Here is a 24,319-nt window from a genome sequence, read left to right as displayed (position 1 = left end):
TGAAACAATAGTAAAGAATAAAATTGTCAGACATATAGAAGAACATAAATTGTTGTGCAAAAGTCAACATGGTTTCTGTAAAGGGAAATCATGTTTTACTAATCTATTAGAGTTCTTTGAAGGGGTCAACTAACATGTGGACAAGGGGGATCCAGTGGACACAGTGTACTTAGATTTCCAGAAAGCCTTTGACAAGGTCCCTCACCAAAGGCTGTAATGTAAATTAAGTTGTCATGGGATAAGAGGGAAGATCCTTTCATGGATTGTGAACTGGTTAAAAGACAGGGAACAAAGGGTAGAAATAAATGGTAAATTTTCAAAATGGAGAGGAGTAACTAGTGGTGTTCCCCAAGGGTCAGTCCTCAGACTAATCTTTTCAACTTATTCATAAATGATCTGGAGAAAGGGGTAAACAGTGAGGTGGCAAAGTTTGCAGATGATACTAAACTGCTCAAGATAGTTAAGACCAAAGCAGACTGTGAAGAATTTCAAAAAGATCTCACAAAACGAAGTGATTGGGCAACAAAATGGCAAATGAAATTGAATGTGGATAAATGTAAAGTAATGCAACATTGGAAAAAATAACCCCAACTATACATACAATATAATGGGGGCTAATTTAGCTACAACTAATCAGGAAAGAGATCTTGGAGTCATCGTGGATAGTTCTCTGAAGACATCCATGCAGTGTGCAGTGGCAGTCAAAAAAGCGAACAGGATGTTAGGAATCATTAAAAAAGGGATAGAGAATAAGACGGAGAATATCTTATTGCCCTTATATGAATCCATGGTACACCCACATCTTGAATACTGCGTACAAATGTGGTCCCCTCATCTCAAAAAAGATATACTGGCATTAGAAAAGGTTCACAGAAGGGCAACTAAAATTATTAGGGCCCCATATGAGGAGAGATTAAAAAGGCTAGGACTTTTCAGCTTGGAAAAGAGGAGACTAAGGGGGGATATGATAGACGTGTGGAGAAAGTGAATAAGGAAAAAGTTATTTACTTGTTCCCATAATATAAGAACTAGGGGCCACCAAATGAAACTAATGGGCAGCAGGTTTAAAACAAATAAAAGGAAGCTCTTCTTCACACAGCGCACAGTCAATCTGTGGAACTCCTTGCCTGAGGAAGTTGTGAAGACTAGGACTATAACAGGGTTTAAAAGAGAACTAGATAAATTCATGGAGGTTAAGGCCATTAATGGCTATTAGTCACAGATGGGTAAGGAATGGTGTCCGTGCCTGTTTGTCAGGGCGTGAAGATGGATGGCAGGAGAGAGATCGCTTGATCATTACCTGTTAGGTTCACTCCCTCTGGGGCACCTGGCCACTGTTGGTAGACAGGATACTGGGCTGCATGCACCTTTGGTCTGACCCAGTATGGCCATTCTTATGTTACTTTAGCAGACAGCCTCAGCAAGGATTTCCACAAGGACCATGAGTAGGACCTCCACAACTCGGTGGCACAGGACATTTTCCATCAGTGGGGCTGCCATCCTGGGACCTATTTGAATCCCAGGCAAACAAGAAGTGTCCGGCCTGCTGCTGCCAAACCATTCAAGGGGAGAGTTCCAGAGGAGATGCTTTCCTGGAGCTACTAATGTATGTCTCCCTCCCTTCCCCGTTTCTGCTCCCCTCATGTAAAGAGGGAGGTCAAACAGGACAAAACAGTAGTCTTGGTGGCACTTAGATAGTTGATACAATTTTGGTTCACCACCATCCTCCAGATGGCCTCACTCATACATTCTGAACCTACTGACAGAGTATGGGGGGCAGGACCAACTATCCCAACCTAGCATCCTTCTGTCTCAGAGCCTGATTTTTGGATGGATAGCACATGTAAGGAGATCATGTTCAGAAGAGGTCCAATCTGTCTTCCACAACATTAGAAAAACCTTTACAAGAAAATGTTATGCTGACAAACGGAAGTGGTGCTCCCTTTGGTGCCAGCATCATTACGTACGTCCACAGAATGCGATGATCTTGGACTAACTTCTGTCTCTAAAGACATAGGGCCTATCCATTAGCTCACAGTGTGTACGTCTAGCAGCAACTAATGCCTTCCACCCTCCAGCAGAGAACTGCTCAGTATTTACTCACCCTCTGACTGTGAGGTTTTTAAAGGGTACCGCTAGAACCTTCACACATGCACATGCTCCCCCCACCGCTGGTATCAAGACCTACCCCTGCCTAGAACCTGAACCTGGCACTGCCAGCCCTTATGATTCTGCTATTTGAGGCTTTGGGGCCCCTATGGTGGATCTCCCTTACACAGTGGATTTTCCTTATGTAAGGATAAGGTTTCTATGATATTGCATCCCAGTTTCAGGATTTCAGTATTTACATTTATTGCATTTAAAATCTAAGGTATAGTAATGAAAAATCTGTTGCCAAACTCTTGTGTGTGTTCTTGTTCATGGAGAACAATGGAGGCAATGTCAGTGGAGAGAAAATTGCTAATTTATCTTACTGGCTTCTGACAAGTCTTATATTTTGTTTTTAAAGCAACCTACAATAAACAAGTTTTCTCCTTTTATTTATATAGCTATTTATGGTCATTTTAATGTGTTGTTATGTTAATTTTTATCAATTTTTGTGCTAAAATGTTTATTTTATAATGAAAATGTTAAACCTGAATATCAAAATACATAATGGTCTCTGCAATAGTAATGGTCTACCCTGTACTGTATATCTCAATTTTGTTGTTATGAGACCTGGTATGTATGAAGTTGCATATGTAACTTGTGGTTCCTGATAATTTAGCTGGGTATAGTGAAATTGTCTTAATGTTCAGATAACTATAAGGAGTCATTTAGCCAAAAAAGTATGTTGACAGGAGATGAGTTGTTTAGCTTATTCTGGTTTACAATGAGGCATTTTGAAGCGATGAATGGGCATGTGATTTTGTGGTCTTTTATAAATCAGTTAGGAGAAGGATTGATGCCTATTAGAAGTGCTAATCACTTATTGTTTACATTCAGAAGGGTTTTCTACACTGCAGAACTTAAAAACATCTGCCCTGGTTCTCTCTGCCAAGTGTTTTTGACAACAGAACTGCTAGCTGATTATTCAAATTGAACACAGCTATATGCATGTTTTTCCTTTTTAAAGCAAATTATGTTGCAACATAATATGTACTGTTTAAAACAACATGCACTGACTTAATATTGGCCTTAGTGAAAAATGAATAGGTTGATGTGTTTGTTTTTTTTTTAAATATTGACAAACACTGTAAGTTTTCACAGTGACTGACGACATCTGTGCCCAAGGTGCTTAAAAACTAATTCAATAATAATAAACAGAACAGTTTATATGCAGAAAGGAATAGGGAATACCGCATTTCACTACTAAAGCTTTTGAATCTATTATTTATTTTTATTTCAGTGTTTTTTCCGTTTTGGTTTGAAATATGCTCTGGCACACTTACAGATATACAAATTCAAAAAAGGATAATTAATCCAACTGAATTTAATCATGTGCATAATAAAAAAAGCTTTGAGCTGGAGATTGTAGGAAAAGAGGCTGACTTAGAGGCATACCCCATTGCTGAAGCCGCATTATTACATCTGCATATAAAAGACCTGGAAAATCAATCCTGAATAATGGGCACCTTTTGACTTCTGCTTTATGCACCTGATGGTGCAGGATGAATGATGATGACTCCTGTGCATAAAATTACTCATGTGCATGTTTGCAGGATTGAGACTTCAAACTTTGCAGCATGACCTGAAGGTCAACAGCACTAGGCTCTGATGTGTGAACTCTTCTGTTGCATCCGATGAAGTGAGCTGTAGCTCACGAAAGCTCATGCTCAAATAAATTGGTTAGTCTCTAAGGTGCCACAAGTACTCCTTTTCTTTTTGCGAATACAGACTAACACGGCTGTTACTCTGAAACCTGTCTTCTGTTCTAGTGTCTAAACTCTTTTGCTTTCAAGGATGCACTGTATATACTTTTTATTATACTTTTCTTGTCCAATAGAAAATGAAAGAGGATTACCGTTTTCCTCTAACATCATGCTGTACACCTATGCATTAGTTTGGGTTTAAGATTTGTTTTCATCATCTCACTTTTGATTGGTTTTCTGTTACATTATCAGGATAAAAATATCCATTTTGTGATGTTACTGAGAAAGAAATGCATCAGACTGCCTCTCTGTATTTGCTTGTATATTTGGTGGTAATCATATCTATATGTACAACTTTACACAAAAACCTATGTTAAAAGAACATTATTATATTTGCAAAGTCAAGCACTCACAATTTAGAAAATGCCTGTGCAATCTTAATTGAGCCCCCTTCTGCATATGCATCATGAGACAGTCTTTAATTATATGACCACATGCTATTTTGCATCACCTTACACTAATGAAGGTAAGTATTTATAAGAATATATTTTGAGGGGTGAGATTGTCCCTGGACCCCATGTAGGTGTGAAGGAGCATAAGGAACTTAACACAAAGCACCAGTACAATACCCCCCAAAATTTGGGATTCCTGATGAAGATTTTGACTACTTTGCAGTAGGTTTTAGAAGCTGAAAAAGGGCTGGCTTAAGGTACTTGTTGCATAGATTAGAGACTCAGCACACTGTGGCTGGGGTGAATGCAAGGCAGATTTTTATTTCCTGTTTTTTGTGGCCATGCTAACCATTCACAACTAACACCACATCCCCCTTTCTAAAAAGGAAGGGTGATAAAACCTTTATCCTAACAGTACATGAAACAACAAACAGCCCTATGAAGAGCAGGGTAGACTGCCTGAACTTTCAGTGATTTATTCTGCCCCTTTTAAGGCATTTGACTGCTAGTCCTCTGATTTCCTTAAATTCTCAAGATCTTATATAATCCTCCAGGAATGTAGGAGACTGTATTTTTCTTGCTGGATCTCTCCTTTCAGGAAGAATCTCAAGAGGGTACATGTGGTTCTGTATGGGCAGGCGGGGTGTTGTTCGCAGGTTCCATTTCAGGGTAGTGATCTGGGTAGACTGGAGGTCTCCCTGGTGACACAAGGTGACATTGGTTCCAATGGATGATTCCTGCTGGCATTCTAACAAAGTACGTTTGAGATGTCCTGGCACATCCCCTTTTCTTGAGAGTCTTTCACACAAATGTGATCTCCTAGATTCAGTACTCCCAAGGATTTGACTCTGTGGCACCTGTCAAAGACCACCTTCTGGTGGGGTTTCTATTGATCTTCCATCTTCTGTAATCTTGGGATGTCTGGCCAACAGGAGTTGAATTGGGAAAGGAAGGTTATGATAGTGGACTTCAACTGCCTTCCCATCAACAGTTTTGCAGACTGAGTCCATTTGCTGGAAGTGTTGACTGGTATGGCAACAGGGCAAGATAAAGGTATGAGGATTTAGAAAGAAGTTGTTTTATTTTCTTTACTATGTTCTGCTTCACCATTACTCTGATGGAACTGTGGCTGGATCTGACATGAATGAAACTGTAGGTATCTGCAAACCTCTTGAAAGTCTCAGAGGAAAACTGAGTATCATTGTTAGAGATGTCTTGCTCCAGAATCCTAAAACAGGGAAAAACATGGATTTTATCCTCTCCACAACTGCACTTGATGTGATGCTGAGTGGCCTGACAACTTCAGTGAACATTGAGACATAATCAGTCATCAAAAGACAGGTGGTATTATCCAGATAAAAAAATCAGTCCTGACTTTCTGTCACGGCCTGTCTGGTACAGCAGATGATAGTAATGGTTCCAGTGGATTGGGTTCACGTGAGCACAAATTTCACATTTCTCAACTCTCTGCTGTAATTGTTTGCTCAGCCCAGGCCACCAAACTGTCTGTTTAGCTCCCTTCCTGCATTTTGTAATGCCTTTGTGTCCCTCATGCAGTCTGTCGAGGATTTCCGGTTACATTAGGGATAAATAGTCTGGACCTCAGCAACAATAAACCTTGCTTTATAACAAGATCCCTGGAAACCACCCAGTATGATTTCCTGTCTGCTTTGTGCCACCTTCTTTGTAGCGTTTGCAGTGATTCATACCTTGACTCAGGAATTCATCTGCTTCTTGCAGATGTTTTTCTGTGATAAGTAAATCAGTATGTACGTCATCTGTGAAATCTTCCAGAAACAGCTCCTCCTGTTCACACTCTTGCTGTGGCTTGCCTGAGACTGGGGCTCTGGAGAGTGTATCAGCCGTGGAGGAATGCTCATATCTTGCTTCATTTTTCTGAATGCCTGATTCTGTTTAGTTCCAGGAATTCTGTGGACTAATGAGCTCTCGTAATGGCTTTGACTACTCTGCCAAGTAAGGTAGGAATTTTCCTAGGTGTGTTACTATGTCCATGAATCGATATATTTCACTGATGCACTGAGGCTCCTCCATCTGGGTAATCACTTGTACTTTCTCTGGATCTTGTTAGACCCCCTGCTCCATTAGTGACCTAGCCTAGACAGACACTTAATTCTGTCTTTGAGAATTTACATCTGTCATTTCGTGTTAGGCCTGCTGTCTCTCATCCTTCAAGAGATGTTGGTTGTGTTGGGTTTGAGCTGATCGGTAGACAAGGATATCATCCATATGGCAGAGAACCTCTTCCAGACCCTCCAGGAATTATGACATTTTTTTCTGGAAGTGTTACGGAGCAGAAGATATGTCACATAGGACTCTATTGAAACAAAACCCCCAAAAATGTGATGAAGGTCATTGTAGTACAGCTTCTGCAGCAAGTTGTATCTGCCAAAACCCAGACGGGGCATCCAATTTTGAAACTTTTGATTATCTAATTGTCAAATGGTGTGCCCAATATATGGGAGTACGTTTCACTCTCTACAGACATTCTCATTGAGCTTGGTAAGGTCTACACCGATCCAAATCTTGTCATTTAGTTTTGGGATCACAACCATGCCTGCACAGCATTCAGTTGGAGTGTCTATTCTGGAAGTGACACCCATCTACTCAATGAAGTTGATCTTTGCTTTCACCCTGGGTGGTAAAGGATGGGAGATTCTCCTAGGTGGTGTTGGAGCATGTCAAGGTTCCTTCCCCACTCTGAACTCTAGGGTACAGATGTGGGGACCTGCATGAAAAACCCCCTAAGCTTATTTTTACCAGTTTAGGTTAAAACTTCCCCAAGGTACAAACTATTTTACCTTTTGTCCCTGGACTTTATTGCTGCCACCACCAAGTGTCTAACAAATATAACCGGGAAAGAGCCCACTTGGAAACGTCTTTCCCCCCAAAATTCCCCAAGCCTTACACCCCCTTTCCTGGGGAAGGCTTGATAAAAATCCTCACCAATTTGCATAGGTGAACACAGACCCAAACCCTTGGATCTTAAGAAAAATGAAAAAGCAATCAGGTTCTTAAAAGAAGAATTTTAATTAAAGAAAAAGTAAAAGAATCACCTCTGTAAAATCAGGATGGTAACTACCTTACAGGGTAATCAGATTGAAAACATAGAGAATCCCTCTAGGCTAAACCTTAAGTTACAAAAAGACACAAAAACAGGAATATACATTCCATTCAGCACAACTTATTTTCTCAGCCATTTAAACAAAACAGAATCTAACGCGTATCTAACTAGATTGCTTACTGACTTTTTACAGGAGTTCTGACCTGCATTCCTGCTCTGATCCCAGCAAAAGCCAACACACAGACAGAGATAACCCTTTGTTCCCCCCCCCCAGCTTTGAAAGTATCTTGTCTCCTCATTGGTCATTTTGGTCAGGTGCCAGCGAGGTTGTCTTAGCTTCTTAACCCTTTACAGGTGAAAGGGTTTTTCCTCTGGCCAGGAGCGATTTAAAGATGTTTACCCTTTCCTTTATATTTATGACAGAGCAAATGGCTTTGCATTTGGTGTAAGTTTAATGTGGTATTCTTTCTCTATTTCCCCAGTCCTTGGAACATTTTTGGGACCTCTTTGGAATCTCAGGTTCTGGGTTCGTGATGACTGGTTCTATCCTCATAACCATGCTTATAGCTGTGATTGCTGGAAAGTCAAGTAGAGCAGTGTATAGGCTACCTATAGCATAGACATCTTGGGATGTAGTCTTCTCAGAGTTTTAGAGTGGCTAACATTTTCCTTTCACATCAAACAAGACCTTTCCTGTGCCTTTCAATTCATTTATGAGTCTTGAAGTGTTGGTGGTTTGGCACACCATGGAAATTCTTTCATGCTCTGTTGTATTCTTGTTCTTTACTCAGTGTTAGCATAGCCGTCTCTGGATCCCTTTATGCTTTTACTGATCTGGTGGGGTATTGTTTCTAGGCATTCTAGATATTTTCCTTCCCATGTGTATGGCTTCTACAGTGGGTTCCTACTCAAAATTTTTGTTCTTTGAACAAATACTTTGTTCTCGGCTGTCACTAGTGTGAGATTAGGATAATTTTGGTGTTGTGTTGCTGTGGGTCCTAGCCTAGTTTCAGTGTTCATTACTTTTCTAGCCACACCCCCTGTTGCAGCCTGGACTCACCACATCAGTTCTCTCTGGACAGTCTGTGTTTTCAGGCCTCTGCCAGTTTCGTTGGTACTCTGCAGGTGTCATAAATATAAAGGGAAGGGTAAACCCCTTTAAAATCCCTCCTGGCCAGAGGAAATCTCCTCTCACCTGTAAAGGGTTAAGAAGCTAAAGGTAACCTCGCTGGCACCTGACCAAAATGACCAATGAGGAGACAAGATACTTTCAAAAGCTGGGAGGAGGGAGAGAAACAAAGGGTATGTGGGTCTGTCTACATTTTGTCTTTGCCGGAGATAGACCAGGAATGAAGCCTTAGAACTTTTAGTAAGTAATCTAGCTAGGTATGTGTTAGATTATGATTTCTTTAAATGGCTGAGAAAAGAATTGTGCTGAATAGAATAACTATTTCTGTCTGTGTATCTTTTTTGTAACTTAAGGTTTTTGCCTAGAGGGGTTCTCTATGTTTTGAATCTAATTACCCTGTAAGGTATTTACCATCCTGATTTTACAGGGGGGATTTCTTATTTCTAATTACTTCTATTTTTATTAAAAGTCTTCTTGTAAGAAAACTGAATGCTTTTTCATTGTTCTCAGATCCAGGGGTTTGGGTCTGTGGTCACCTATGCAAATTGGTGAGGCTTTTTATCCAACATTTCCCAGGAAAGGGAGGGTGCAAGTGTTGGGAGGATTGTTCATTGTTCTTATGATCCAAGGGTCTGGGTCTGTAGTCACCTAGGCAAATTGGTGAGGCTTTTTACCAAACCTTGTCCAGGAAGTAGGGTGCAAGGTTTTTGGGAAGTATTTTGGGGGGAAAGACGTGTCCAAACAGCTCTTCCCCAGTAACCAGTATTTGTTTGGTGGTGGTAGCGGCCAATCCAAGGACAAAAGGGTGGAATATTTTGTACCTTGGGGAAGTTTTGACCTAAGCTGGTAAAGATAAGCTTAGGAGGTTTTTCATGCAGGTCCCCACATCTGTACCCTAGAGTTCAGAGTGGGGGAGGAACCTTGACAGCAGGTTTTTTTGGCTGTTCTGGATAGAGACTTGCTTGTTTGTGTCGCGCCCCCCCCCCCTTTTTTTTTCCTTTTTGCAGAGGTGTTGTGTGATCCACTGGATCTTTATTCAGTCCCGCTCAGACATCATGCAGCGATTACAGAGACCCAGAAGATGGTGGTTTGGGTGAATGAAAAACTCTGGCTTCTTTGAGAAGTGTGCCTGACTCTGCAACTTGTAGGGACACTACCTGGGGATCAGTACATACTTTTATAAGACACTATTCCCTTGTAGAGGCTTCTTATACCCATTTTGGCAGAACTGTCTTACAATCACTGGGCAGACTCTGAGCACCTACTTTCAACACATTAGGTCACTGCTTGAAAGTCACCAAGAATGGAATACATCTGGGCAATCGAAGAAAGAACGGTTACTTACCTTACAGTAACTGTGGTTCTTTGACATGTGTTGTCCATATGTATTCCATGACCTTCCTCCACCCTTTATGCCCTTGGGTGGGCAGGTGTGAAGACATTCAGAGCACAGGTGTGGCCCCCTATGGACACTGCTGACCAAAACATTCCTATAATGAGTGTATGGGACATGTTTTCCACTGTTGGTGCACATGTGGAAAACACATATTGAACACCTACTGTTACTGTAGAGTAAATAACTGCTCTTTCCTGTTGTAGAACTAGTGGATTGAAAATATTTCCACTCTTTTGTATTGAATGTAAGAATTATAATTCAATAACTATAGACTTTTTGATGCTACAGTTAAGGTTTTTCTTATAATGTGAAGTACATTCAAGGGCTGGGATATCAAATTATGATTGCAGATCTTTCCTTATAGTTTTCTATTGATTTTTCATGACTAAATATTTTAATAACTGAGGAAAAAAAGTAGCCTGAAGATACACTCTTCTGCTTTTGGGCCTAATGACCCCTTATTTTAAAAGTAGTACAGTGCTCTAAATAAAAAAGGACAATTAATTGCAGCGAGAAAATCTTCTGAAGGTGAGAAAATCTTCTGAAGGTATAAAATTTTTTATGCAAAAACTTGTGTTCTTAGAAAACAAACATACTTTCACCTTAAAATGTATGTTTTTTTTATTTTGTGTGTATGTATGTGCATATGTGCTTTACATTTGCTTGAACTCACCAGCTATGTCATTCTTGTCCTTTGTCTTGTTCTTGTTTTTGCAGTATGTGCCTCCAGATCTTTGCATCTGTAATTTTGTGCTGGAGCAGTCTCTTTCTGTCAGAGCCCTACAGGAAATGCTGGCCAACACAGGGGAAAATGCCAGTGAAGGGGTAAGTAAATTATTTTTATTTTGGCATCAAAAAGGATACCAGGCATCCAACTTTGAACTGTTTCTCATTTTTTTAATCCCCATTAAGGACCTTTAGAACAGAGGATGCCTCAGAATGGGGTAGCAGATACTTCAATATTCCTTTTATTTAGGGTTGCCATTGATCCATCACCTTTATGATGCAGACAAATTTTCATATTGAGAAGCTAGGTGCATTTAATGTACTTAGCAGATGAAAGAAAACACAACCATACTTCTACAAAGGCCAGTTACTGTACTGATAGTTCAGAATTGGCTGCTGAACAATGCAGAAGTTCACCATTGAGATGAGCCTAGCTTCTGCCAGCCAAAGGAGTATGAGTTTCATAAGGTTGCTTTGAAATTTAGGTCATCAGCATGGTAGTACTATAAACCTATCAGCAGTCACAAGTCAGAATAAGAGAGTATAATCTTTAAAGTTAACTGTTAGCTTCTTAAATTCATCTATCAACCAAGTAAAATGACATAATTTGTTCTGGACTTCAAATATTAATATACTTTTTGTAGTTGTACTTCTATAACTAAAGATTTGTTTCTCCGTGAGTTTGTTTTAGTTATGGTGAGGGAGCATGAATTCTCCTGTGGAAATGTTTCATTACAGATTATTTGTATGTGTTTCTGCATCTCTAAATGTATTAAAACACAAAATTATATTTAAGTAATGTTGATAGTCTGGTGTAAATGCACATATGAAAGAGATTTGAAAAATAAAAGCTGCAAGTTCTTTCTGTTGTGCTTACATGTTGCATCACTGGTGGAACGTTAGACCACTGTGATACCAAAACACAAGAACGAGCTAAAGAGGATTTTCATGCTGCAGGAACTTCCAGATGTCAAACTAATAAATGTACTTCAGAAATGTATTCTCTTGCCCTATTTACTACTGAAAAAGCTATTTGAGTTTAAAAACTGTGGTTTGCTCTTTCACAGTCTATCTTTTTCTCCTTTTGTGATATGGAAGTGAAGTGATAATACTGAATTTGTGGCATTGTAATCATTTCTTAGGCAATAGATGTGATGGTGAGAGTAAAAACTAGCCTGAAACTGAACACCCTTACTTGTGTTCTTCCCCCTTTCATCAAGTACATAGAATCGTGGCTACCTGGTAACATACAGTCTTCTTAATTTATTGGGAGAAAGGACAAATATTTCATTAATCAATACTAAGGAATTAAATAGAAACTCCAAAATGTGCATGTGTTGCAGCAGAGTCTCTATGATGGGCTGCCATATTGGGGGCCACAAAACTCTTGCCCTGGTAGTAGTGGGCTCCTCTTGGCTTGTACTGAGCATTATCTGCTGTGGACTTCTTTGGGCCACTGAGGTTGGCTTTCGACTGCTTTGCTTTGCTGATGTAGACTGTAGGCCCTGCTGCCGGCCGGACCATCACCAGGCTGCCGATGTCTGCTGTGATGAGATGCTTGAATTAGTTTCCCAGTCTAGATTTAAACCTCTCTCCCTGGACTGGGAGCCCAGAGCAAAGGAAGACTGAATCTCCACTCTCAATTTAATTGCTTTGGGCTCAAGCACCCCATCTGAGCCAACCAAGAAACTCAAAATGATACCGCTCTGTTACACTTTGTGTAACTACATGGCAAGAACTTTATATGTATAGTGCTGGGGCTTACACACATAATTTTGATTTCACTGCCAAATCAGGCAGAAGGAAAAGTGGACCTTGGAGGGAGAAAACTTTGTTTTTCAGATTAACCCAAGGAATGCACCATATGTGTATGGTAATTAAAATTAATTTGGGGTAATATCCTTTTTGTACAAATGCTGAATTATTCCAAATTTACTTCAAAATGAAAACCTCCTTTGACTCAGTTTTCCATGCTTTTATAGACTTAATACAGTTTAAATGTACTTGTAGTGCTTTCTTTTTCTTTTTCTTAGGATAATCCTGGAAAATAAAGGAGGTTGATGCGGGGAGGTGGGGTTTGTATGTTACATAATAAGATAGCCTGTAATTGCTCCTTTGGGAGGTAGCGCGAATGGGTGTTTGACGCAATAGAGGATAATTGTTCCTTTGAATGTTTCCACAGTTTATTTGGAAATTTGAATGTACACATTTTCAAAAATGTGTATTTTTATACTAAAGATGGTAATAGGTAAGAATAAAAAATTAGAAACGTTATTTTCTCTTTTGAATTATAAATTGGCTTTTATACTGTGGTCTGTTCACTGTCCTGCAACAACTGACCATTTGAAAACAGATTTAGATTTTATCTGCTTGTAAAGTGGATGCATCAAAGTACTACGTAAATATTGATTATGTTACAATGATTCTTATTTCTCCCAATAAAATGAATGTGTAACTCTAGCTATGATTAGCTATAATGTAATTGTGTACTGAAGTTTCCCATCTATAGTCAAAAGGCTATATTCTCTTTTCAAATAGGATAAATGTTTCCAAGCACTGTGTGAGTAACAGAGCCACTGTAGTGTGTTGCATAAGGACCCGTCCCAGTGCTCACTAACTCAGTGGATTCTTCCTCTTTCAGTGTGTGTGTGACCTTTAATACATTTTTAGATCATTTTAAGTTTGCAATCTATGAGGTCACTGCAATGTTTCAGCAGATTCGCATATATTAAAATTTTCACATTAAAGTGCCATAGCCATGGTTCAAAATTAATAATTGGGTTGGTTGGAAATTTAAAACAGCTGCCCCAAAATGCCACATTAACAACATTGTAAATTAACAAAATAAAGTTTTAGATAACTAGGAATTTTTCATCTGCAAGCAATGCAAAGGGAAAAAAATGAACACCCAAACCCAAAATAGATCAGAAGCATCAGAGATATAGAAGAAATAGCCAAAAATATTATTCCATTTATAAAGATTCATTTTTGAGTATAGACCTTGTGTAGGATTTTTATTCCAGAGCAAATAGGAACAGTTGATATATACCCCAAACAATTAAAGTTTTATATGGTTTCAAAGAAAATGTTAACGTGTTTTAAAAAGTTATTCAGTTTCTGCAGATGCTTCTGAAACTTGCTCCTTTGCAGTGGGTCAGCACAAGGCCTGTGTTTCACCACTGTGGTGCAACTTAACAGGTACTTAACTTAGTGCTGGCCCTTAGCATGATGGTGAGTTTCACTTTGTGAGATGACCTCCCATTGACTTCAGCTGAATTTTGATGTAATCTCCGGAGTGCTTTTAGCATCAAGACCTTTTCAACAAAGTTGTATTTGGGGCGGGGGGAAAGGGCATTTTTGGGTCACAAACACACACAAACAAAAATTTAAAACCGGTGAATTTTTGCATTCCTGCAATTTGAACAGACTGTCAAACTTTTAGACCCTCAAATTCACGTTCTTACCAGTTGTTTCTCTTTGCAGGTGCTAAAGATATTCCTGTTCTTTTATAAAAAAAATAAAATAAACAATTTTTAAATGCAATCCATAATCCCAATGTCTTGGTTAACAGTTGGGTCAGAATAATAATAATAATTTTTAAAAAGTCAGCATCCGCTCTACAAGCCTGTTCCTGCAGTGCTTTATGTGTGGGGCTCTCAGGAACTTTACTGGGACAGATATCTACAGAGGGCTTGCAGAACCAGTCATATATGTAAGCACATTATTTTTCATACTGTTCTATTAGCACAAAATGCTGAAGTTCATATATGTGTGTGTGTGTTTAAAGACATAAATTATGTATATACACCAGGGTTGGGCAAACTTTTTGGCCCTAGGGCTACATCGGGGTTGCGAAATGGTATGGAGGGCCTCCGCACACAGCCTGGCCCCCGCCCCCTAGCCGCCCCCTCCCACTTCCCACCCCCTGACTGTCCCCCTCAGAACCTCCGATCCATACAACCCCCCCCTGCTCCTTTTCCCCTGACCGCCCCCTCTTGGGACCCCCCCCATCCCTAACCACCCCCCCAGGACCCCACCCCCTATCCAACCCCCCCGCTCCCTGTCCCCTGACTGCCCCAACTCCTATCCCCATCCCTGCCCCCTGACAGGCTGCCCGACCCATCCAACCCCCCTGCCCCACTCCTTGTCCCCTGACTGCCCCCTCCCGGGACTCGAGTCCCTAACTGCCCCCACAGGAACTTACCCCCTATCCAACCCCAGCTGCTCCCTGTCCCCCCCCCCGGAACCCTCCTGACCCCTCAGGACCCCACCCCCATCCAACCCCCCCGCCTCCTGATGGCCCCCCCCCAAACCTCTGCCCCATCCAGCTGCCCCCTGACTACCCCCCAGGACCTCCTGCCCCTTATCCAACCCCCCGCTCCTCCCACCGCCTTACCATGCTGCTCAGAGCTGCAGGACAGGCTTATTGGAAAGCCTGAGAGGTGGGCAGGTGCACGTCGTGCTGCGTGTGCGGCTGCAAGGCAGAAGGGACATTGGGGGAGGGGCTGGGGACTAGCCTCCCCAGCCGGGAGCTCAGGGGCCAGGCAGGACGGTCCCGCGCTGTAGTTTGCCCACCTCTGATATACACACATACCTATAGAATATATATGATGATGTGGTATGAAGTGTTGTGGCTCATCAGAATAAGTTTGGGATGACTGAATTCATTACTCATGAAGATGTGAATATGTTCTTCAAGTCAGCCAAAAGGAGTGCCAATAAAGAATTTGCACCATAATAAGCCAACATATATTGCACCTGCATCAAATATTTGACAGAAATACTATTTTAGAAGGGTTTTAGAGATTTTAACTTTTTATATTGGGACTATTTTGGATATCTTTCCACGTGTAAAAATAAGCTGCTTTAGTACCACAAATTCAAGTTTGCAGTACTCAGAGGAAGAAAAAAAGTAACTTAATTGTTTTCAGTTAGTTTAATAATTTACAGTAGTGTAGATTCAGAGCAGGGATTTTCACCCCAGAATATTCCAAATCAGGAGCTGAACCTGGGTCTCCCAAGCCAGGATCCTAACTACCAACAGACAGTGTCTCTCTTTTTCATTCTCTCACTCAGTTTCAAAAATCTCATTTTCTTTCCAATCCAAAACAAAAACAACCTTGGAAATGTTTTTCGAAGTGGAATTGTTTTCTGGCCATCCCTATTTTTTTTTTTTACCTGCAAAGCAAACATCTTTTAAATAAAATGAATGTTATAGCCTAAAAGTTTTACAAAGATTCTATAAAGGCAGCTGACTGGATTGATTTTGTAAAATTTGAGGAGGAAATATACTGATGTGCTGAGATTTTGTAGGGTTCTTTTCAATGTGCTGGTGGAGTTATCAAGTTGTAGAAAGTGGACAGACCTCTTTATGCATCAAACCTATAATGGGAAGGATTTTATTATGTTAAAAAGGAGATGCAAATGTGTGTGTCTGGAGATATTTTTATGCAATGTATCTGAATCAGGATTTGTGTGTATGTGTACAAGACATTTTGTGTGTATATTCGTGTCTCTCTATCTAATCATCAGAGTCCCATACTTAAGTTGGAGTTCAGCTTTCTATGTAAAGCAGTGATTAATTCACTATGTTTTGTATGAAGAATATAGTGTATCCTTCCCTAAATGATAATACACAATCTATGGGGTAGATCCTTAGCTGGAACAAATTGTCACAGTTCCATTGTAATTAGTGGAGCTATGATAGATCCCTTAGCTGGTGTAAACTATCCTTGAGAGTCAAGAAGGATTAAACCAGTTTCACTTACAATTAATTAGAAATCAGCCCTTTACGAAAGTTTACTTTTTGAGCCTTATGATTTTTTGGGCTCTGCTAGAAAATTAATTACTGAGTTTTCAGATTGGAAAACTGAGTCACTTGTAGAATTTTTTCAGCATCTGCAGGGTAGTTCAACTTTTAAAAATTATTATTGTACTAAATTTTCATTTGCTGATATTCATCATAACTGTTTCTTTTTCTGTCACATTGTTTACTACCAATTTTTATAACATCAAATGGATACTCCAAAAGCTAAGTATTGCTTCAAAAAATTGTTTCTAGCCTTTATGGTTATAGAGAAAATCTGTAAAATATGATCCAAGTGTAGTATTCAGTGGCTAGCAATGCAAAATTATCTATTCATTTGTTAGCTGTGGCTCTTGCCAAAGGGTTTTCATGAAAGTGACCAGCTGACTCAGGAGTATAGCCCCTATGTCTACTGGGCACATTTAAGGATATGCTGTTCTTTGTGCAAGAAACTCTTGGTTGGAGATCCTTTCTCAAGCTAAAAACCCTGGATAATTCATACACATTTTATATTGGTTAAGGTTCCTGCACACATTGCATACCGGACAGCAACCTCAAAGGCAAGGAAATGAAAAGTTAAGCCATCTAACAGTACATATCCTTTACTCTTCCAGCCATGGACTGACACCTTACCACTAGCCTACTTCACCTTATCACCAATGACCAACACAAACAATGCACCATCATCTTATCTCTGGTGCAATAAGGATGTCAGCCTTCCATGAATCCCTTTCCCAGACTTCAATGAGTATGATATTCTGGAATTCTGCAGAATGGGTGGAGGGATAGGAGCAGACTTATCTGTTTGTGGTGATGAGTTTGGAGGAGTTGCAAGAAGGTTGACTTCTCTCCTTAGGCAGAAGTAAGGTTGTGGTACACTGTCTATGGTTTATGGTGATTGAACTAGCTGTGAGATGTCTCTCTCTGGATGGAGGAATAGAAGGTGTGCACTGTTAGATGGTTTAACTTTTCCTTGCTTTTAAGGATTGGGATCAGAAATACTGTGGGTACTCTAACCATAACTCTTATACAATGTAGTATTTATGTGTGCGCATGTGTGAGGGCAGGGAATGTTTGCAACAACAAAAATAATGTGAATTTAAAATACAGTTTTTGATTAGTACTCAAAAGTTTATATTTAAAACTAGTATCAGAACAAGCAAAACCTGGGGCTATTGATTATCAGACCTGTTTTGCTATAGCATTCACGAACACAATCAAATTAATTACTGTCTTTGTGAAAAAGTATGTGTGACACAATAAGAAAGAGCATGAAAGAATCAGTTTTTGTTCAAGCTGATAAAATGAAAGTAGTAAAATATGTTTACTAATCTGTTCCGTTCTCTCTCTCTCTCTCTCTCTCTTTTTTTAATGGTAAAAGCAAGGGTAGCTAATTTTTTTCCTGACCATTTTCCTTGGCTGAATTCATCCTTATAAATGTTATGATGTAACACTACTGCAATACCATTACCATGATTTACAGCTTCTTTCAGCTCATTTTATACTGTTGCATGCAGCTTACTAGCCAGTTTGCTGATGGTATCAGAACTGTGTCAGAAGAGAATTAATGATGAACGTTATATATCTGTTTATTTGGGTCAATTTAAAAATGCCTGACAATGGTAGATCCAACCATTAGGTCAGCAATATGTTTATATTGTTTGAGTTTATTGAACTATTTAAAAAATGCAAACAAAACATTTGAACACATCCACAACAAAATCATATGCACAACTAAATTTTCATTTATTATTTTGTTTTTCACTTTGCTAGCCTAGTGACCTCTCCGAATGGGTATGTTCTTCCTTTCTTCACTTAATATACATATAGTTTGCATGAAACTGACTTCAGTTGTACTTTTAATAAATTAGGCCTTTCACTTGTAAGTGATCAGAACAGTTTCAATCTTTGTGCCTATTGTTTCTTGTGGTTGTAGATGTTCCCACACACCTCCAAGCTAATGATCAATCAATCAGTTAAAATATTTGTCTAAGCCAAGCTGAATTCTTTGTCCCTTAAAATAATAATTTTTAAATTTTAAGTAGAGGACTTCTGAAATTTTAGAAATTTCTGAAGATCTGTGATCTGAGGGTACAGTAAATTAATCATCAAACTTTCAAACTATTGTATTAAAATCTACGGGAAGCATGCTTAACCCAAGTTACTTAGAAGCCCTAATACAGCTTCAAATACTATTATGCAGTTACAGTTTTGCAGTTACATATAACTGTGGAGTGCATAATAAGAATGAAAAAGGCTAGTGAAAAAATTACATACTTTCGGTGGGCTCAATTCTGCACCTTATTTAAAATAAATTGTATATTACATTACCTATAGCCCCATGAAATCAATTGGATAACTTTCAGAGCAAGGTGTCCCTCTAATGAGCAAAAGTGGCAGAGTCAGGCCCTACATGCCAAATCTATGGCATTGCATCTTTGGCAATACGGTAGTGAAGAATGCTAACTATGTCCCAAAACTTTAAGGTCAAACTAGCTTTTTACATTTTGCGATCTCATGAGTAAAGGCATTTTCAAGTGAAAGAACATATAACATTTAATCTGTTGACTAATATTTCTCTCTCTTGTTCTCTACCACCTACTTTTCTGAAAATAGAATTCCTATTTCTGTGGAATTGTCTTTTAAGGATGAATTATTTAGTCTTTTTTTTTTTTTTCAAATTCTAAATATGCTTGTGATGCAGTCTGGATATTGTTTTGCAACGAGAATAACCACTGTTCTCCCCCTAATATTCTATAAACACTAGAATTTTTCTTGTGTTTTAATGGATATACAGAAGCAGTAGTTGAGCATTAGTAATGATAGCCTTTGCCTGCAAGAAAAGTTAACTTATTAACTGTAAGGTGATTGATGAAAATATATTTTGAAATACTGCATTAACATACATAACTGTATTCAAGAGCCTGCAGTAGCCTATGATTTTAAATGTCTGAATAGAAAAAGCATTTTGTTTTCAAGCATTTTGAGGTTGGAATTAGCTACCAAAATCCATATTCACCAAAAATATTGAAATTCAAAAATCTATTTTATGTAGTTTTTTGCCTCCATTTAGCATGTCTGTTTGAGTTTTATTTTTTCATGATTTTAGTATTCATGAAAAGGAGCATTTAGCCAGTCTTTGAAGAGTTTAACCAATCTTTGAAAATTTAACCTGTTTGCTCTATTTGGTTATGAATTGAAGACATGGATCATTTGTGCAATGCTTGTGAGTGATGGTTACTTGAGGTGGATATGACCAAACGTACTGCATCTGTTACAGTAAGAAGGATTCAAACTGGTTTCACAGGGTGGATTAGAAAGCTGAATTTATTTCATCTGCAATTTTTATCCAGATGAAGTGATGGAGTCAAGTAACACTAACATGTTTTAAGTCCCCCGCTCCCAGCAATGATTCTATTGAATGTAACAACTCTATATTTTTATTTTTTCATGAGCTGTGCTTCTCTGCTATATAAATAGTGAAGTGTAGAGGATTGTGATGGCAGAGCTGGCTTAAAAACAAACCAGACTTGGTGTGCTCATGGCTATGAATTATTTTTTGAAATATGGTAGGATGTGCCTAAGCATTTCATCTCATCGATAAAATCTGTAGGTCTAGTATTTTATTTTAATATAACCCCATTACTTTTCTGTTCATAGTGTCTTAATTTGCAAACAAAACTTGATGCACAATTGATGTTGTAAGGATGACTTCAACAGTTTTGTGTAGAATTGTAAAGATAGTAGATCTCATGTAGAAATATGATTTGTGATTTAAGTTGGAATGTATTCTGTATTGTTAGTGGTGATTTATTAAAATATGACAGATGCTATGACTGTGGGCCTAATTCAGCAAATCACCATGGTGAATAGTCCCATTGAAGACACCGGGACTGCTCATGTGAGTAAAGGTATTCAGGTCTGTCCCAATGTTTGGAGTGTTGAAGACAGGCTCATGTGAAATGTGTTTCTGTAATTATCAGCATTGGCCTCAGAATTTTCAATGTGCTGTTTTTGAAGCAAGTGAACGTTACTGAAATGAACTTCCCCTAAAGTACTGAAGTTCCCCTAAAAGCATTATTTTTAAAAATGGATTCAATACTGCATTGCATATGTAAGCTAGTTCTTTTGTATAGTAGAGTGGTGTCCAATCCATGACCCTGAGAGGCCCTCTTAAGGAAAACGTGTACTTGATTATGAATGTGTTCCTTGAGTCATACCATGCCACTTTCAAATGAAAGTGTATGAACAAAGTTGGTCACTACCACTATCTCAACTGCCTGTCATGGCCTGCAGCTTCAGGAGCAGCTCTGATGTGATCCGGGAGCACTCTGAGCACCTGCTCTCTCCATGTGTTGGTTCTCATGGAAAGGAGAAGAGTAGATATGGTTGCTCCATTGCCTGATTATCTGCCATTCTGTGGGAGCCCCAGGGAAATCAGGATAGGAGCTCAACTGCCTTTGCTTGACCCTAGGGGAGTGTCTAGCAAAAGACGGCACTCCTCCCCCACACAGCCACCCAGGACAGCCCAGGAGGCAGTGTTGAAAGAGGAGAAGATGAAAACCATTAGTTAATTTTGGTTCCCTGATTTTGCCCCAGCTCAAGTTAGAACATTTTAGGGGTTGTTCTGACTTGCACCAGCTAGCAACAGTTCCCCAAGGAGCCATACGCCCACGGAGAATAACTGGAACACTCTGCGCTTGCAGAGCAGGAAATGCATAGGGATTCCTGTGTCCCAGCTGGGGTATTTCCAGCAGGGGATTGATAGATTATTTTTTCATTCTTTGCACCACCTGAGTGGCATAAAGTGAATAAAATAGGAGAGAGAATTTGCCCCTAAATATTGATTGTTGTCTCCTTACCTCCTTAACATGATGTTTGGCCTTGGACTGAAAAGTTTGAATACCTACTGAACTATTATTACTTTGAACTGTTGTGTTTTTTCCCTGATTTCCAGTTATTTGGAATAACATTTGAAGTGTTATATATTCCAACTGTTCAAATGTTGTAACTCGTTGGTTAAATATTTAATCCCTCCCTAGCTTTACTTTATTTAACTTTTCTTAGATTAACTTCTCTTAGCAGTCGGGGAAATTTTTCAAACATGGCCTCTGAATTTGCATGGAAACATTTTCAGGCTTGGAGTTTGGAGCTTAGAAGCTTATTTTTATGAATATGAATAGCATTTGTTTGTGCAAATCCAAGTCTGGAGGACTCACAATATTTCTTGCTTCAAATTGCATGCCCAGAAAGTTGGTCATGCAAATTTAGCAGTTCAATTTTGACCACTTTTAAAAATTAGTACTTTCAGTAAAGTATATACATACGTGGGTGGGTAATAATTTTAAAATTGATTTTATACATTATATTTTACATTATAAAAATAAATCCTGTCCATTTGCGTCTTTCTTTGGATTTAGTGTCAGAAATTGAAATGGGGGTGTCTCAACCATGTTTGTATAAAATAATCTTTTCCCTAAAATACCAGTGTGCGCCCTCTGCATAATACTTTAATTATTTTCAAGCTGGTTAACCAGTTGTGGAGGTATATTGATACAGATTGCATTCAGGTAAACATTGTAAGAACGTTAGAGTCACAAGAATGGATGCATCTGGGTTAGTAAATTCTTTAGGGTAAGCATCTTCTCTTATTCTCTGTCTCGTGAAACATCATGTACCTTTAAAGCATTATGTATATGTTTCATAATACTAACTCATTTAGATTATATATAGTATATGGCTATTGCCTCATTTAAAAAAATCAGCTTTGACTATTTTTGTGACCATTATTCACATGCATTCTTTGAAAAATCTGCAGTTTTGCCCACAGGTCAATGGAGAGATCCAGTGAAGGTTCTGTGCTGCACTAACACATTACATTGTGTTAATTTTAGAGTCCTAGTCCATTGGGAAATAACTGATTATTTATTTTGTTGTTGTCCCTCCAAGGAGGCAAATGTCAGCACAAGTGGGATCTAAACACTTTTTAATAATGCTCATAAATTTGTTTATTCCACAATTTACTTTTTTTGTAGATTGCTGTTGACAATTTTAAATTTACAATTTTAATTTATTATTCGAGTTGTTTTCATTCATTGTGGCTTGCAGCTCTATGCAAATATTAAAGTTTATTGCTGCCTTCTGGGTTATCCTGATGGTACCAGAATGATTAATTTTCTGCAGTCAAAATGGAAGAAAAATAGATTCTGATGCTGTTTTTGAGATTGCTGCTGCTGAGGCCACTTTTCTGCAATGAGAGGCTATTTTTTATTTTTAACAAATTTTTAGATTTTTAAAACGTCAAAAAACCAACTATAAATTTAGGCCTTACCTTTGGAGATGCTGAAAACCTACAATTTCCATTGAAGACCATGGAAATTAGGAGTGCTCACCTCCACAGAAGATTAGGCCATTAGTTGATTGAAAACCACAGACATCTGAGAAGCTAAGTATTAGGAAGGGAAACAAAAGGAGAGTTAGGCATGTTTTAGTTTAAAATAAAACAGTTCATCATATGTTTGTTTACTTCAATACATGGACCACCAACCATACAGACTTGGAGGGCAATCGTGCCAGAATATTAATTAGAAATCCCATATTTAATAAAGGGACTGTGATTTATGGATTGGAAAAAGTGGCTACAAAATATCCACTATTATAGTTGGCTTTGCTAATAAACACGGCAGTGCAGCTACTCTGAAACTCCGCGTACAAATTAATAGATTTAAAATGTATTTCATATGGTCAGTCACTGGTTAGACAAAGGAAATATTTGCACCTTTTGGCTTTATATATATACTTGACCTACAGCCTTTAGTAACAGAGGCTGAACAGACACCAGATGTTCAAATAGATGCTTCAGGTACACCAAACCAGTATTTTTATTGCATTGACTGGGTGTTTTTAAGTACCTTTGACAGGTATCTGAACAATTTCAAGATAAAAATAAAAGTATAATAGTAAACAAAGCTTTGTCCTTAATAACTGGAGAAAAAAACTGTTTTGCACCTGACCTTGAAGTATTGAGAAGCACTTGAATGTATGTTAGTATTCTACCACCTTAAGTCAGATCAGGAAATGACCTGAAGACAGCACACAGCCTAAATGATGGAACCAGCCAACTATCTGACACAGATTATAGCCCAGGCTGTGACACATTTGTTACAGTGGCATATGAATCACAGCATCTCAAAACTCCATGAACAGCTTGAAAAAGGAAAGGGGAATACCAAGACGTCTGTACACAATAGTTCATCTCATCCTCTCTTTGTGTTGTAAATTTATTCTTCCTATCATCCTCATACACTTTTGTTTGTCATTTGTGCTGTCATGTGTTTTATTTAGACCACACGCTACTTAGGAAGGACCTGTGCACGTATGTGGTGGTGCAAAAAATCATAATAAAAGCTGAATTCGTCTTCATTTTAATGGTAATGAATATACTATAATTTCTACCAAAGTTGGAATTCTGACTCGTGAAACCTGCTGCTTCCTGAGCCAGGACTGGTGTAGTCTTTCTCCTTTTTTTGGAGCCACTTTTCTTATTATTTGTTAATCCAACATCGGAACAGCTGTGCCTAGTGGCATATATAAAGCACTGCAGCCATTCCTGCCACGCCAGGCTCTCAGGGAAGCTAGAGCTCCTCTACCTCTCTTCCCATCTTACAGTGCCAGCCTTTGCCCATCTGGAATGCTGACTTAACTGGTGCTGGCTGTATACTCCCAATTCTCTTTTCTCCAACTTACAATTAAACAAGTACAATAATTCTGATTCTAGCAATGATAATGTCTTCTGGGAAGTGGAGGTGTTGGGAGTATGTTACCAGAGGAACTAAAGGAAGTCAGTACTGCACAACTGGTCCCAGCTGAGATTAAAA

General features: G+C 38.9%; 1 protein-coding gene across 1 annotated transcript in view; it reads left to right on the top strand.

Annotated features, from left to right (window-relative positions):
* Window positions 1–24,319, top strand: part of RYR3 (ryanodine receptor 3) — a 577,606-nt gene that overhangs the window by 100,034 nt on the left and 453,253 nt on the right. Inside the window, exons 3-4 of the mRNA XM_074955741.1 lie at window positions 10,628–10,735; window positions 18,216–18,236. Of these exons, the coding sequence (XP_074811842.1) occupies window positions 10,628–10,735; window positions 18,216–18,236 (129 nt within the window). The remainder of the gene's footprint in view (window positions 1–10,627; window positions 10,736–18,215; window positions 18,237–24,319) is intronic.

This window comes from Natator depressus, chromosome 6, assembly GCF_965152275.1.
Source record: "Natator depressus isolate rNatDep1 chromosome 6, rNatDep2.hap1, whole genome shotgun sequence".
Taxonomy (NCBI): domain Eukaryota; kingdom Metazoa; phylum Chordata; order Testudines; family Cheloniidae; genus Natator; species Natator depressus.
Note: the sequence above shows the minus strand (reverse complement) of the source record. Positions and strands in the feature narration are given on the sequence as shown.